Below are 16,771 nucleotides of genomic sequence, written 5' to 3'. Positions count from 1 at the left end.
TGTATAGAGATCTAAAAGGATCTGGGCTGGAGAGTGGAAGGGCTGAGATGGACACCGAGGACCATGGAGAGCCCCCAGCTCAGTTTCTCCTACCTGGTTTTTGCAGACCGGGCCAGAGTGGAAGTGTGCCCGATTGGCTCACTGCCCACTGGGATTGGTTAGGTGCCCGGCACTTAGTTTTAAAATACTATTGACCCACTGACCCCCAGTGGCTTTGTCCAGTCACCAGGAAGAGACGGAAAGAGTCTTTGTACTGTAGACTCTGCATGGGAGAGAAACGAACAATCAAGCACTTATTAAGCACCTACTGTGTGCCAAGTGCTCCCTGAGGGCTTGGCAGGGGAACCAGCGAGGGGGGAGGGGGGTCGCTGCATTTGCACGCCGTTCTGATTATTCCGGGGTTTATTACGTTCACAGAGACCCCGGCCACTCATTTATTGAGCGCTACCTTCACCCTCTCCAACCCCCCCCCTCCCGCCCCCTCCCTGAGGAGAGAACGATCTACGCTAGGAGACAGTCTACGGAAGGAGGGGGTCTTCCTTGGAGGGGGAGGCCGGGTGTCCGACTTAGGTGGGGAGACACCAAAGTCGGTAGGCAAGTAAGGGATCGTGCTGGATGCAGAGTCGTGAAGGTCCCACGTGTACATAACCGAGGCCCCCACCCCACCCTGACCCTCATGGGGTCTCAGGCGCGGCTGCCTCTTGCCACGTGACCGAGCAGGCGGGGAGGGGCAACAATGCGGCAGCTTTGGTCCTGCCCACTCGGAGGGGGAGGGGGGAGAGAGGCGAGAGAGACCCGGGTACGCCTGCGCACTGGTTCCCGAGGGAATTTTCCCCACCTCCCTCCCCGCGGGTGTTCTCTCGCCTGCCCGCTTTCCCTCGGTACGAGTGCGCACGCGCCGGAATGGAGCGGTCCCGGAAGAGGAAGCCACGTGCTAACCGGAAGCAGCCCCCTCCGCCTCCTCCTTTACCTCCGCCACCTCCCCCGCCCGCCGCGGGAGAGTTGGAGGACCATGCGGCCGAAGGCGTCATCGGAGAAGGAGGACTTCCCTCCTCCCCGCCCCTTCCGGTTCCTGTTGCGGCTCCAGACCCGGCCTCGGCTTCGGCGTCTGCTTGCGAGAAGGAGGAGGACATGGCGCTGTTCGAGCAGATGCGCGCCAACGTGGCGAAGCTGCTCAAGGGCATCGACAGGTGCGGGCAGGCAGGGCTCGGATGGCTCAGGGGCCTCAGGGGCTGGACCTGGGAACGGGCGGGGAGGGAAGGCCGGGGCCGTGGGAACACCGCTGTGTGCGGCGTTCAAGGCCCTGCACAGCATCCCAACAACAAGCACTTACTAAAAAAAAACAGTGAGACAGCCCCTGCCCTGCAGGAGCTTACGGTCTGTCCCGGAGGGCAAGGCGCATAAATCAGTAGGTGCCAACACAAAGTAATGGGGGGAGCGTGTAGGGGGAAGAATTCGTGAGCGCCTCCTTCACGGAGGAGCAGAAGCAGCAGCTGCTGTTGATTGAGGAGAGTCGCCGCAGGCCTGGGCTTAGGCAAATCAGGAAGGCAGCTGGGGGAAGGATGGATTTATGGGACCGGGAGAACCTCGAGGATGAGAGCTGATGGGGAGGCTGCCGCAGTCCGGCTCCAAGCAAGGCAGAAACGTTGCCCCTGCCTTCAAGGAGCTCACAGTCTAAGGAGGGAGACAGCTGTGTCTGGGTAGGGTACTCACAGGATGAGTTGGGGATGATCACAGCAGGGAAGGGCTCTTGCTGAGGAGGGAGAGGAAAGACGTTGAATGAAGGCCTACTATGTGCCAGGCACGGGCTAAGCACTTTACAAAAGCGTCTCATTTGATCCTCACAAGGATGCTAGGAAGTGGGTGCTAATGAGTAATGTTCCCATTTTACAGTTGAGGAAATTGAGGCAGATAAGAGGTTAAGTGACTAGTCGGGGATTGCTGTCTGAGGCAGGATTTGAACTCGGATCTTCCTGACTTGAGGCAGAAGGTGGGATTTTAGGTGAGACCAGAAGATATCCTGGAGGTAGAGATGAGGAAGGAGAGCCTTCTAGGCATGGGAGATAGCTAATAACGCCCAGAATTCAGAGATGAGAGGCCAGGCGGCCAAAGGAAGGTGTGAGATGAAAGCAAAGGGACAGGTTATAAGGGGCTTTAAAAGCTAAACAGGGGGTAGCTAGGTGGCACAGTGGATAAAGCATAGGCCCTGGATTCAGGAGGTCCTGAGTTCAAATGTGGCCTCAGACACTTGACGCTAGCTGTGTGACCTTGGGCAAGTCACTTAACCCTCATTGCCCTGCAAAAAAAAAAAAAAAAGCTAATCAGGACTTTTGATTGATCCTGGGGGTGGTGGGAGCCCCCGGTTTTGAATGTGGGGGTGATGACACAGTCAGACTGGTGCTTTAGCTGCTGAGGGAAGGCTGGACTGGATCAGGGAGAGAGGCTTGAGATAGGTAGACCCACCAGAAGATGCTGTGCTAGATTCGAGGGATGCTAACAGAAAGCAAGAAAACATCTATTCCTAAAACTCCCATTGTGTCTGGGTGGAGGCAACATTGTAAGTCTGCCAACCCATGAGGAATCAATGGGAGTTTAAGAGGTAGGGGTGGGAGTCAGGAAGCTTCGTTGCCCAGGCAGCTTGAGCTGTCCTGGAGGAGGAGAAGGGCTTGCTGAAGGTGGGAGGCAGAGGCTGCAAGGAGGTTGGGACTAGGTGGCAAAGGGCTTTCAAAGCCTCCTTTGCTGGATCTTCATCCCACTGGTGACTGCTGAGGGGAGGGGGCCCCAAGGCTATCTGGGCCCTCTCTGCCTGTCTTCCTGTATATTTCACATGGTGATCTCAGATGCCATGGATTCAGTGGTCATCTCTATCCTGGTGATTCTCCAGTCTACTTTTCTACTATCTACCTCTCCACTCACTTCTCCAACAGCCTATTGGACATCTTGAGCAGGATGGTCCATTTGTTGTTGGTCAGTCATATCTGACTCTTCATGATTCCATGGACCACACACCTGCCACTGCTGTCTGTGGGATTTTCTTGCCAAAGACACTGGATAGGTTTGCCATTTCCTTCTCCAGTAGATGAAGGCAAATAGGATTAAGTGACTTGCCCAGGGTCACAGATGCATTTGAACTCAGGTCTTCCTGACTCCAGGTCCAGCACTTTATCCCCTAAGCCACCTTGGATGGATCAATGTAGCTATCTTAAATTTAACCTAGCAGCCTGTATCAACAAAGACTGAGCTCATTCTCTCTTCCTAATTTCCCTCTTGCTATTGTGATAACCCTCTCCATCCAGTTAACCAAGCTTAGGAGTCATCCTTATCCCCTCATTCCCTCTTCCCCACCACCCCCATTCATTTCACTTTTGTAACATCTCTCCAGTTCACCTTCCCCTCAGCTCTCAAATTATTCTTCCTAAAGCACAGATCTGCCCAGGCTGCCCACCCTCCCCTCCGGTAAACTCCAGTGGCTCCCTATTACCTCCAGGATCTAATATAAAATCCTCTGGCCCAGGACAGCCCTTGGGGATGCTCATAGTTACTGTCAGAGGAAGAGCCAGCAAAGAAGACAGGAGGAGTGGTCAGACAGATGTTCTATAGAAATAAATACTTTTAATGCGCGCCCCCCCCCCCCCCAATTTAAAGGTGTTATTTTATCCCAGAACCCTTAGGAAGCTCCTGGAGATTTTGCCCCAGGGCAGTGTTGTGAGATCAGAGGGTAGGTGGGAGTTGGACAGTTACACCGGATAACTGAGGTCTTTGGCGGGGTTCAGCAAACTTGGATTGAGGAACACCTGAGTTGGAATCCTGCCTCAGCTCTGTCATTTAAGTTAGCTGTGTGACTCGGGGCAAAACATTTCTCTGTGACTCAGTTTCCTCAACCTGTAAAATGGGGGTGATGATAGCACCGGCCTCCCAGGGTTATCATGAGGACCCAGCGAGGTAACCGACACAGCTCTTGTGTAAACCTAACAGTGCTTTCATTGTTACTCTCTAACCCTCTCATTTTATAGGGAAGGCAACAGGCCCAGAAAGATTCAGGGTCACACAGGTAAAACGTGAAAGAGCAGAGATTTGAACCCAGGTCCTCTGAGATCATAGCCACAATACTAGGCTGTTTCCCATGGCCCCCAGGGACTGGGGGAACCCAGAGGTCAAGGCTTCTTCCTTGGGGTCAGAATGTCCTTCTGCACAATTTAGGTGAGGTTTTTCATCCTTGCTAGCAACTGTGCACAATCCCTCCCCTCAGTGCCATTCTCTGGCCTCAGTGGGTTTTCCTTGAAGCACCATCTTAGAAAGGGAAAGGGGTCTCAGGGCTGCCTGGTCTAATCCCGTCGTTTAACAAGTGTGTGTTTGACACTGAATTGGCTTGAAGGCAGTGTCCCATCCCCCATCTGTGCTGTGTCTTCTCCCTCCCAGGTACAACCCTGAGAACCTGACCACCCTGGAGCGCTACGTGGACACCCAGGCCAAGGAAAACGCCTACGACCTAGAAGCCAACCTGGCCGTGCTCAAGCTGTGAGTACCCGGGGAAAGGCTGGGCACCAAGTCTGCAAGGGCCAGCAGCTTTGCCAGTCAGGGGCCTGATGCCCAAAGACCACAGGGCCGAGCACTTTGGGCAGACATGAGACAAGGTGCACACGTTTATACGTGGCTTTTCATGGGGGGTTGCAGCCCAACCACAAAGGAGTCAGCCATCCAGCCTGTGCTGGGGACGGCCATGAGTGGCGAATCCCCTCCCTCTCCAGTTTCCTGATAGCCAGCCTCCTTTGGCATCTCCACATGGTCCCCCACTGCTCCGGCTCTGCAGAGAAGGTCCTGAGTTTCAGACCTTGCTCTTGACCCCAGTGGTGTCTGACCTCAGACAAGGCCTCTCCTGGACTTCTTTTAGCAACCGCTGTCTCCTCTGTGTGACAAGGACAGTCACAGGAGCCTGTGGGGGTCCTGTGAGAGAGGCTTCTATGAGATAGTATGTGCTTTGTGGACTTCAAAGGGCCCCAGAAATACCCGGTGCTATTCCTGTGCCTGTTCTCCCCCGTGTTCTTCAGGCCAGACTTCCCTCCAGCGGATCTCACAGGGCAGGACATGGCCCATCCTCCCCTCTCCCACATAAGGCCCAGGGAGGCCACCTGTGTGTGTTCTCCTCAGAGGAGGAGAGGGGCTGAGCCCAGATTCAGACCCAAAGCATCGACGCTGTAGCCAAATTTTTCCACCACATCCGTCATTTCTGCTTCCTCTGATGACTCCTTGCCTCATTGTCCTCTCTGCATTTCAGTCCAGCACACATTTGGTAAAGCACCTACTGTGGGCAGCACATCATGAATACAGAGACCACATGGATAGTAGCTCCTGCCTTCAGTGAGCCGCTTTACTCTACTGAATGTTTCAGGAGGCAGAGGAGGTGGGGCTGAGAGCAAGGGACCCTCGTTCCCCGAGCTAACACTCTCCCCTCCCCTCTTTCCTATGGTGCACAGACAGACAGACATCACCTTCATTTCCCTTTCGGGGGAAACGTGCCTCCTCCTGGGATTCCACTTGGGACAGTTTGGAGCCAAAGAGCAAGAGTGGCTTCCTCCCTTGGAGCCCTTCAGTGGTGGGAGGATCCTCACGAGTGTGGCATGGCAGCTGGCCTGGCCCATCCATCAAGGGCCTGCTTTGTGCAGGGAGCTGAGCACCTGGCCAGGGCTGGGGCAGGTCTAACAGGGCTCTGTCCTCAGGGGGCTTCCCTTCTGTTTCAGAAGCCACTTGCCCAGATGAGACTGGGGTGGGGGGAGGCAGCCCCCCTGAGGCCTTCTTCTCCCCTCTTTCCTCAGATACCAGTTCAACCCGACCTTCTTCCAGACCACAGTGACAGCCCAGATTCTGCTGAAGGCCCTCACTAACCTCCCCCACACAGACTTCACCCTGTGCAAGTGCATGATCGACCAGGCTCATGTATCCTTCCATGGGGTGGGGGAATGCGGAAATGGGGGTGGGTGGGAGAGGAGCCCTGAGGGGGCAAGGGAAGGCTTTGGCTTCATCCTTCCCACTCCGGAAGGCAGCCTGAGAGCTGGCCCTTCCTTGATTACTAGCTCCACCCCTGCCCTCAGCCCTGGCCCCTCGGTTGAATTCTTCTGTTTGTGATTGCCCTTCTTGTTCTCAGCTTTCATTGGTTCTCCTCAGGGCTCTCTGGCGATTGGTTCATTTTCCTAAGGCCAGGCCTCCCCTTTGGAACTGGTTGTTGCTTTGGAAGAGGGGTTCCTGGGGTGACTCAGGGCTGTATTTCATGTTCCTCCCAGCCCCTGAGAGATAGTTTTCCTTAATGCTCCCCCATCTCAGCAAAAAGAGCAGCCCATCAAGCAGATCCTGTACTTGGGGGACTTGCTGGAGACTTGTCACTTCCAGGCTTTCTGGGTAAGCTGCACAGCCCCAGCCCAGTCCTGGTGGGCAGAAGCCACTCCCAGGTCATTACTGATGGGATGTGGGTCTGAGGGGAGAGCCCTTCCCACGGCCACCCCCAAAGCCCCTGCTGCCTAATCCAGGGCTCTGGAGGTCTGACTTCCAGCCTCAGTTCTTCCATCTGCCGTGCTGGGTGATCTTGAGCAGTGCCCTTTTCTAGGCCTCATCCATCTTCTGTAGAGTCTGCTGCTGAGATGATCTCTGAGGCGCGCTCTCATTCTCTCTCTCTCTCTCTCTCTCTCTCTCTCTCTCTCTCTCTCTCTCTGTTTTTCCCTACTCTGGTTATTTTTGCAACATGGCTAATGTGCAAATTTGTTTCTCAGGATTTCACATTTATAATTGATATAAAATTGCTTGCCTTCTCAAGGGGGGGAGGGGCAGGAGGGAGGGGGAGAATTTGGAACTCAAATTTTTTTTTTATAATTTTGAGTTCTAAATTTTATTCCTCCTGCTCTCCTTCCCCTCTCCCTTCCCTGGGACAGACCGCAAGCAATCAGATATTGGTTATACATGTGCAATTATATAAAACATTGCCATATCAGTCATTTTGTACAAGAAAACTCGAGTAAAAGAAGAAAATGTAAGAAAGTGGAAAATAGCATACTTCTGTCTGTGTTGAATCAATATCAGTTCTTTCTTTGGAGGTGGATAGTATGTTTCATCATTAGTCCTTGGGGATTGTCTTAGTTCATTGTATTGCTGAGAATAGTCGTCATTCACAATTCTTCATCAAACAATATTGCTGTCACTGTGCACAATGTTCTCTTGGTTCTGCTCACTTCACTATACATCAGTTCATACAAGTCTTTCCAGGCCTTTCTGAAATCATCCTGCTTGTCATTTCTTATAGCACAATAATATCCCATCACCATCATATACCACAACTTGTTGAGCCATTCCCCAATTGATGGGCATTCCTTTGATTTCCAATTCTTAGCCACCACAAAAAGAGCTGCTAGAAATATTTTTGTACAAATAGATCCTTTTCCCTTTATTTGGATGTCTTTTTTTAAAAATAGTATTTTATTTTGTTTCCAACTACATGTAAAGATAGTTTTCAACATTCATTTTTTTTTTTAATTTTTTTTTTAAGTAAGGCAGTTGGGGTTAAGTGACTTGCCCAGGGTCACACAGCTAGTAAGTGTGTGTTAAGTGTCTGAGGCTGGATTTGAACTCAGGTACTCTTGACTCCAGGGCCGGTGCTCTATCCACTGCACCACCTAGCTGCCCCCAACATTCATTTTTATAAGATTTTGAGTTCCAAATTTTTCTCCTACTGAAGGCAGCAAGCAATCTGATAGAGGTTATATATTACACTCATATTAAACATATTTCCACATTAGTCATATTGGGTAAGAGAAGAATCAAAACAAAAGGGAAAAACCTCAAAAAAAAAAAAAAAGCAACAAAAAAAGGTGAAAATAGTGTGCTTCAATCTGCATTCAGACTCCATAATTCTTTTTCTCGATGTGGAGAGAATTTTCCATCATGAGTCTTCTGGAATTGTCTTGTATCATTGTATTGCTGAGAAGAGCTAAGTCTGCCACAGTTGATCACCGCACAGTGTTGCTGTTACTGCGTACAGTGTTCTCCTGGTTTTGCTCACTTCACTCACCATCAGTCCACTTAAGTCTTCCCAGGTTTTTTTTAAATCTGCCTGCTCGGGGCGGCTAGGTGGCGCAGTGGATAGAGCATCGGCCCTGGAGTCAGGAGTACCTGAATTCAAATCCAGCCTCAGACACTTAACACTTACTAGCTGTGTGACCCTGGGCAAGTCATTTAACCCCAATTGCCTCACCAAAAAAAAAAAAAAAAAGCAGCTATAAATATTTTTGTGCATGTGGGTCCTTTTCCCTTTTCTTTGATCTCTTTCGAATATAGACCCAGAGGTGGTATTGCTGTGTCAAAGGGTATGCACAATTTGATAGGCCTTTGGGCTTGGTTCCAAGTTACTCCCCTAATGGTTGGATCAGTTCACAGCTCCACCAACAATGCATTAGTGTTCCAATTTTCCCACATCTCCAACTTTTTAATAATTTTCCTTTTTTGTCATATTAGCCACTCTGATAGGTATGAGGTGGTACCTCAGAGTAGTTTTAATTTGCATTTCACTAATCATTAGGGATTTCATATGGCTATAGATAGCTTTAATTTCTTCATCTGAAAACTGCCTATTCATATCCTTTGAGACTATTTCTCAATTGAGGAATGACTTGTATTCTTATAAATTTGATTCAGTGCTCTATATATTTGAGAAATGAGGCTTTTACCAGAAACACTGGCTATAAAAAAATTGTTTCTGAGTCTCCTTTCAATTCATTTCATGATCTTCAAAGTACAGGAGAAGGTTCTCTGTTCAGCAGTGTCCATTGTCCAGTATGTATAAACCCACTTTCTTCTGACTTAGAAAGGGAACAGGCTGGAATAGTAGACAAGTCAGCCAGCAGACACTTATTAAATGCTTGTTGTGTGCCAGGCACTGTGCTAAGGCCAGTGGTTTTATAAAAAGGCAGAAGAGTGTCCCTGCGGAAGCTGGAGAACAAGTACCAAGAAACCTCCTGTACAGACAATATAGACGGGCCAAATGGGGACTCTTGGCTGGGAGGGCAAGGGGGAGAGCCTTCTAGGCACAGGAGGGGGGCAGGCACCTGGGAGCTGGGGGAGATTGCTGTTCTGGAGTAGTGGGGAGCCCTGTGTCTCTGGAGGGAGAGAGGGCTAAGAGGGCAACAAACAGGCAGGTTGTGAAGACCTTTCAGAGCCAATCCTAGAGGTAATAGGAGCCTCTGGGCCCTGGAGTGGCCTAGACTTGCACATTAGCAAGGGCAATTTGACTACTGAACAGTGAATGGAGAAACTGGAGGCAGGGAGACCAATCGGCAGAGTCTTTTTGTGTGTTTGGGGGCGGGGGGGGGGGGGAAGGACATTGAGGGTTAGGTGACTTGCCCAGAGTCACACAGCTAGTAAGTGTCTGAGGCTGGATTTGAATTCAGGTCCTCCTGAATCCAGGGCCAGGGCTTTATCCACTGCGCCACCTAGCTACCCCCCAATTGGCAGAGTCTTGCAGTAATCCAGGCAGTGACATGTTGGAGAACTGTCAGAGGTAAAAATAACTGATTGGACTTTGGGGGGGGCGGGGTTGAGAGACAGAAGGAAAGATCCAGGACAGCTCCTAGACTGGGAGCCTGAGAGAGGAAGGGGGTGGCGCCCTCCATGATAACAGGAAAGGGGAAGAGAATGAGTTCTGTTTGGGACATACTGAGTTCCCTGGACATCCAAGCTGACACATCCAGCAGGCAGCTGGAGATGTGAGGCAGAGGCCAGGACAAGACAAGTGGACCTGAGAGTCATCGGCATAGAGACGGTCATTGAATCCATGGCTAAAAGGGAGCTGTTGGGATCACCAAGAAGTCAAAGAGAATGGCCCGTGATTATTGGGAGTGGACTGGATGAGGATCATCCAGCAAGAGACTGAAAAGGGATGGCCACATAGGTAGGAAGAGAAGCCGGAAAGAGCAGTGGCTGTGAGAGGGGGTGAGTATCTGGCAGAAGACTGGAAATGTTAGAGGCTGCAGAGTGATCAGGGACGATGAGCTTTGAGATCATTGGTAACTTTGGAGAGACTATTTTCAGTTGATTCTTTTTTTTTTTTTTTTTTTTTTGCGGGGCAATGGGGGTTAAGTGACTTGCCCAAGGTCACACAGCTAGTCAAGTGTCTGAGGCCGGATTTGAACTCAGGAACTCCTGAATCCAGGACCAGTGCTTTATCCACTGCGCCACCTAGCCGCCCCCTATTTTCAGTTGATTCTGAGGTCAGAAGCCAAGCTGTGGAGAATTAAGAAGAGAGTGGGAGGAAAGGAAGTGGGGGAACCAGCTGTAGCCAGCCTTCTCAAGGAGGTTTGTGTATATACTTATTTATGTTCATGTTTCTCCCCATCCCCCTTCCCTGTTACCGGACAAGGGCATCCTCCCTCCTCCCAGTCCTTCAACCTCACAACCCAGGAACCACCCTGGATTCCACCTCCCCTTCCCTACTTAATGTCTCATGAGTCAAGTCCTGTTATTTTTGCCTTCAACAGTTCTCTTATAAACTCTCTTCTCAGGTGAGGGGTTTTTTGAGGTTGGGGAAGACACAGACATATTTGTAGGGAGTAGGAAAGCAGTCAGTAGACAGGGTTGAAGATATGTGACAGAGTAGAGAGTAGAGGGAAGACAGGATCGAATGGGATCAATCACTTGTGGATGTAGAAGGGTTTTTGTTTCCAAGGAGCAGAGCCACCTTGAGATGAGTGATGGAGAAGATGGTGACAGAGGTCATCTGAGTGAGGTGAGGTGAGGAGAAGAGGGGAGAAGGAGCTCATAGTGAATGGCTTTAATTTTTTTTTAGTGAAATATGAGGAAAGGTTCTCGCTGAGGGTGGAGCAAAGGAGAACTATAGGAGGTTTAAGGTTTGGATGAGCTGCTGTGGTAAGTGGTATGGGTTATAGATGTGCAATTGTGTAAAACATTTCCGAATTAGTCATTTTGTACAAGAAGACTTTAATAAAAGAAAAACGAAAAAGTGAAAAATAGCATGTTTCAGTCTGTATTCAAACTATCAGTTCTTTCTCTGGGAGGCAGACAGTATGCTTCATCATTAGTCCTTTGAGATTGTCTTGGATAATTATATTGCTGAGAAGAGTTAAGTCATTCACAGTTCTTCATTAAACAATACTGCTGTTACTGTGTGCAATGTTCTTGGTTCGGCTAGGTGGTGCAGTGGATAAAGCACTGGTCCTGGATTCAGAAGGACCTGAGTTCAAATCCGGCCTCAGACACTTGACACTTACTAGCTGTGTGACCCTGGGCAAGTCACTTAACCCTCATTGCCTCACCAAAAAAAAAAAAACAACCCTGTGTGCAATGTTCTTTCTGGTTCTGTTCACTATACATCAGTTAATGTCAGTCTTTCCAGGTTTTTCTGAAATCATCCTGCTTGTCATTTCTTATAGCATAATAATATTCCATTACAATCATACACCACAGCTTGTTTAGCCATTCCCTAATTGATGGGCGTCCCTTCAGTTTCCAATCCTTAGCCACCACAAAAAGATCACGTCTCTCTTTTACAGCATGCCCTGGATGAGAACATGGATCTCCTTCTCCTCAATGGCATCACAGGCTTTGAAGACTCCGTCCGAAAATGTGAGAAAACCTTCCCTCTTCCCCTCCAGTTGAAATGAGCAGACTTGACTCAGGAAAGGGCTGACTGGGATAGGAGATAGATAAATCCCAAGGAGGGAGGGTGCTTTCTGATCCTCTTCCCTTTTCCAACCTCCACAGTTATCTGCCATGTTGTGGGCATCACATATCAACACATTGATCGCTGGCTGCTGGCTGAGATGCTGGGAGATCTTTCAGGTAAGTCCTGCCTTGGAGAGGAGAGCACAGGCTTTGTGTCCTCCTGCACCACGCTTCAGCTGGACCTTTATGTGTCTGATGCATGTTCATAATCTACAGGAGGAGCTATATGTGCTATTCAGGATCCCAGCAACAAGTCCTTCTTGAACACTTATTGTTGGTTAATTCATTTATTAAACATTAGTTGTTAAATAACAATAAGGAATGAGAGAAATATAATTTAGGTGAAACCTAAATCATAGACTTCCTGGTCTCATAAGATGCCAGGACTCACAGATAACTACAGTACACTCCTTGATGTGTTAAATACTTGGGGGGAGGGGGCAGAATAATGTAGTAAACAAACATTGTGTCTGCTATGTGCCCGGCACTGTGCTGAACACTGGGGATACACATAGGAAAAAGAAAGATGGTCCCTGCCCTCAAGGAGCTTACAGTCTAACGAAGGGAAGCAGGCGCACACAAAAGGAAGCCAAAAAACTTGGTGACGGGACATGGGGTGTTGGTGGAATCCGAGACACGCAGTGCAGCTGTTGGGGAGTTCAGAGTTGGCCAGGCTTGTGAGCCCAGAAGGGAGGCTTTGGGGAGAGAGGCAGTGCTAGGGTCTGATGAGGTGTGAGCACCAAAGCTGAGCTCAGCCTTCCTTCTATGAGGTCTGATAGCAGCTCATTGTCCTCAAAGGTAGTGCAGAATTTCAGTCTAGAGCCTGCTACACACAGTGTCCCTTGCCTTCCCCAGCCCCTTTCCAGGACTCCACTATTGATCCAGCTTGAGGTGGGGCGGCTCCCATGAAGGTGGGGCAGCACAGAGCATCTTTCTGACCTCCTTTCCTCTCCCATCCCAGACAGCCAGCTGAAAGTATGGATGAGCAAATACGGCTGGAGTTCCAATGAAGCAGGACAGGTCTTCATCTGCAGCCAGGAGGAGAGCATCAAGCCCAAGAACATCGTGGAAAAGATCGACTTTGAGAGTGAGCTTCAGCAGGCAGGGAGGGGAAGGGGCAGCAGCCCACTCAGTCATTGGGTCCCCTTGAGGGGAAGGCAGAGCTCTGCCCGGGGCAGGGACAGGGAGGCCGTCCCTAATCCTGACTCTGGTTTTCCATTTCTTCTTCTAGGTGTTTCCAGCATCATGGCCTCCTCCCAGTAACTCCTGCCCACTGTGTCCTTTTTTGTGTCTCCTTTTCCCTCATGTACTCCCAGCTTCTTAAATAAAAGCCCTTTACTTCCTGGCCCTGCCTCTTACTGAAACCTCTTCCCAGATCTTATCACTGGCCCCTTGTGGGGTGGTGATTGAACCTTTCCTCTGCAGCCCTTAGTATACCCAGCCTTCTGCCCTTGTGTTTCCCTGGCTGCCCACTAGAGGGAGTGGTAGAGTGGCCAGTCAAGCTGCTTCTCCTACTGAGGGATGGGTTGTGTTGGGGGGCGGGGGGGGGCAGCTAAAGAACACCGACTTTTCTTTCTCCCCCGCCCCCCCGCCCTAAGGCAGGTTGCCAAGTTGCCACTCCCTCTCTGGTTGCTGGTCCAACGGCTCTGCGTCTTGGAGTCACCCTGCTGACTCCTTTCTGGGTGAGGCTGCCCTCAAGCCCCAGGGTGGGGCCCCAGCAGGTGGGAGTGGGGGAAAGGGAAGGTTTGGGGTCACTCCTGCCCTCCAACACCCCTTCCCAGCAGCAGGACTTCTGTTTGCTCCTGTTCCCCACACAGACACACATAAACACCAACCCACCTCCCCTTGTGACTCTGACCCCAGCGCTGGCTGGCACGAAGAAGCCGGATGTGTTCAGAAGGAATAGTGAGGAATGTGGGAGGTATAAGGGAGATGGGAGCAGTAGTTGAAGGAATGAATGACATGAGTCAGCCCCGAGGACAGATAGAGCCTTAACCTCTGCAAAGAACACTCCCTCCGACCTCAGACGTCAGGCCGGAGTTAGGGCACCTGGAGGATGGAAGAGAAATGATGCCCTCGACTTGGGATCACTCCTGCCAAGAAATTCTCTGAGGGCAAAGAATGAGGAGGGGCACCTGTTTTATCATTGATTTCTGGCTAGGGAGAGGGGGTGGCGGGTGAGGACTCGTCAAGTGGGACCTGAATATCTTCAGTTTTCTTCTCCATTGGCCTTGAGATGGGAAGGTTTATTTGCCCTTCCCAGCACAAGCCCCGTCCTGAGCTAGTGGGCTCACCTGTGTCAGGTGCTGTGTGTGTGCTCCACCCACCCAAAGTGAGGGCAGGTGCGTCCTGGTGTCACACTGGACTTGGGCAGTGTGTTGGTATAGAAAGCTTTGGGACTGGATTGGAAGACCCAGGTGTCTGGTGGATATGACCTAAGGCAATCCCCTTCCCCTTCTGGCCGCCATTTTTTTTTCTCTCTGTAAAATAAAGGATCCTGTGATCTCAAAAGTCCCTTCCAGATACATAGTCTGGGTTTGGCCTGGTGGTGACTGGATGAAATGAACCACCTCCCTGCCCCAGAGAACACACACACCCGGAAGGGAGGTGATTTCCCAGAGCTTGGGTGGATCCCTCCTCACCTCTGCCCAGGAAAAGGAGACAGTCGGGGACAGGCTGACCTCAGCCAGGCCTGAGGAAGCTTCCTGTAAGAACTTAGGGCCCTTCCAACCAATTCAGTCTCTTGGCTGCCTTCACCATAGAGATAAGAAAAGCCAGCAGGGAAGGGGCTGACTTACCCAGTGGCACCCAAGTCAGCATTTTCTTTGAAAGGGCCCTGAGATCATGCCAGGGAAAGAGACGTAGAAGAGATTCAAAGTGGGTTAGGAGAGCTTGTGTTCATTTATTCCCAGGGTGAGAGGAGCCAAGCCTGGTAAGCAGCAGTGGGTGGGATCAGGCAGAATGAGCAGAAACTGCCCACACAGTCAGACTTCAGCCAAGGAAAGGTGTCCATCCCTAGAGACCCATGCCAACGTGCCATGGGTTGTCCTGAGAAACGGGGTCTAGAGATCTTCCAGGAAACATTGTACGGCCATTGCCTCTATGAGGTTGTTCTAGGTAGCCGATGAGTTCTCTGGCCTTTTCTCAACTCCACTTGTCACTCAGACCAAAAGTGCAGTAGCCACTCACTTCCTGATCCAGTGACCAGCTGGCACAGGCACTTGAATATAATGTTTCTGACCTGGGCCAATTTGTCCCTTCCTGGGCATCCAGGTGGTTGGTTACCCACTAGGTTCACCATATCGGTGCTGGGCTTTGTGGGGATGCCCAGTGGGCATAGGCCACTGAAGCTCAGAGCTCCTGAGCTTGGGCCACCAGTCTCAGCCTTCTCAGTCAGATGGATTAAGGACCTGCTCCACCATGCCCAACTGGCTCTGATGTTCTTTGATCTAATGCAAACCTTTCATTAAAGAGATGAGCCACAGCTCCTAGAGAGGAGGAGACTTGGCCACAGTCCCACAGGGAGTGAGTGAGGCAGCTAGGCCCTCTGATTCAAATCAAGTGTTCTTTACACCAGGAAGGAGGGTGACTATGCTTTGTGACGGGTGGGGAAATGGTGGTTCTGAGAAGAAAAAAAAGGGAAGGGGGAGTCAGGGGAGGGGCAGAGATGAGATCTTCATTCTTTACCCCTTGTGAAGTTGGGAAGTGTCTGGTTCTCACCTTTCCCGTGAAGCAACAAAAGACCAGTGTGAGATCATTCACAGGAGAGAGAGAATTCATAGGTAGGAAGCATGCGGAGAAAGGATTAGATTTGGACTCAGAAGACCTGGATTCAAATCCAGCTCTGATTGTATGTTGGCTGGGTCAGTTTGAGCAAGTCATAATCTCCCTGAGCATCAGTTTCCCCGTTTATATTAACAAGAACAATAAAAATCATGATTATGTCAATAAATGCTGAAAAACTTTTAACAGTTTATATAGGAATAAATAGGCCTTAACATAGTAAATAGTATATATCCAAATAATAGTATTTAGTATGTGCCAGACACTGTGCTAAACACTACAAATATTTCTTTTTAGTCTCATGACAATCTTGGGAGGTAAATACTATTATTACCCTAATTTTACAGTTGAAGAAACTGAGGCAAACAAGTGACTTGTCCAGGGTCACCCAGCTAGTGAGTGCCTGAGATCAGATTTGAACTTAGGGCTTCCTGACTTCAGGCCCAGCATTCCATCCACTCACTGTATCACTTTGCTGCCAAACACCAGCATCATATGTAATGGAGATAAATTAGAATCCCTTCCAATAAGATCAGGGGTAAGCAAGGGTTTACATTGTCGCCACTTCTATTTGATGTAGTACTAGAAATGCTAGCTTTTCTAACAGGAATAAGAGACAAAGTAGAAACAAAATTATCACTTTTTGAAGAATATATATTTTATATATATATATATAATTTGAGGACCATAGATAATCTTTTTTTTTTGGTGGTGGGGGGGGGAGGGGAGGCAGGACAATGAGGGTTAAGCGACTTGCCCAGGGTCACACAGCTAGTGTCAAGTGTCTGAAGTCAGATCTGAACTCAGGTCCTCCTGAATCCAGGGCCAGTCCCAGGACCATAGAGAATCAACTCAAGATTAATTGAAGCAATAACCAGCAAATTTGCAGGTTATAAAAGAAATCCACACACATCACCAGCACATCTATATAATACCAATAGAGCTCAGCAGGTAGTGGGAAATTCCATTTAACTACAACATGTATAAAATATGTTGTTTCCCTATCAAGATACATAAAAGAACTATATTAATACAACTATAAAACCCTGTTCATGGAAATAAAAATAGACCTGAGTAATTGGAGGGTAAACTTAGCCAATATAATAAAAATTACTATTTGAATTAATTTACTTATGCAGTGCTGTACCAATCAAATCACCAAAGCTTTGTTTTTTAGAGCTAAGGGGAAAAACAAACAAAATAATCTGGAAGATCAAAAAGTCAAGAATTATAAGAGAATTAATGAAAAAAAAATAATGGGAAGAAAAGG

At 49.5% G+C, this 16,771-nt stretch overlaps 1 protein-coding gene across 1 annotated transcript; it reads left to right on the top strand.

Annotated features, from left to right (window-relative positions):
* The first annotated feature begins 1,015 nt into the window (after positions 1-1,015).
* Positions 1,016-13,063, top strand: EIF3K (eukaryotic translation initiation factor 3 subunit K). Its single transcript, XM_043991143.1, has 8 exons — positions 1,016-1,190; positions 4,420-4,518; positions 5,814-5,934; positions 6,319-6,393; positions 11,547-11,619; positions 11,758-11,835; positions 12,680-12,805; positions 12,950-13,063. The coding sequence occupies exons 1-8, from the start codon at positions 1,132-1,134 to the stop codon at positions 12,979-12,981; spliced, it is 663 nt and encodes a 220-aa protein (XP_043847078.1). The 5' UTR covers positions 1,016-1,131; the 3' UTR covers positions 12,982-13,063.
* The last annotated feature ends 3,708 nt before the right edge of the window (positions 13,064-16,771 follow it).

The sequence above is a fragment of the Dromiciops gliroides genome, chromosome 3, assembly GCF_019393635.1.
Source record: "Dromiciops gliroides isolate mDroGli1 chromosome 3, mDroGli1.pri, whole genome shotgun sequence".
NCBI lineage: Eukaryota > Metazoa > Chordata > Mammalia > Microbiotheria > Microbiotheriidae > Dromiciops > Dromiciops gliroides.
Note: the sequence above shows the minus strand (reverse complement) of the source record. Positions and strands in the feature narration are given on the sequence as shown.

Coding starts and splice junctions, on each gene's coding strand:
- EIF3K (XM_043991143.1), top strand. CDS start 1,132: ATGGCGCTGTTCGAGCAGATGCGCGCCAACGTGGCGAAGCTGCTCAAG. Junction 5,935..6,318: donor GCATGATCGACCAGGCTCAT/GTATCCTTCCAT, acceptor CCCCCATCTCAG/CAAAAAGAGCAGCCCATCAA. Junction 6,394..11,546: donor GTCACTTCCAGGCTTTCTGG/GTAAGCTGCACA, acceptor TCTCTTTTACAG/CATGCCCTGGATGAGAACAT.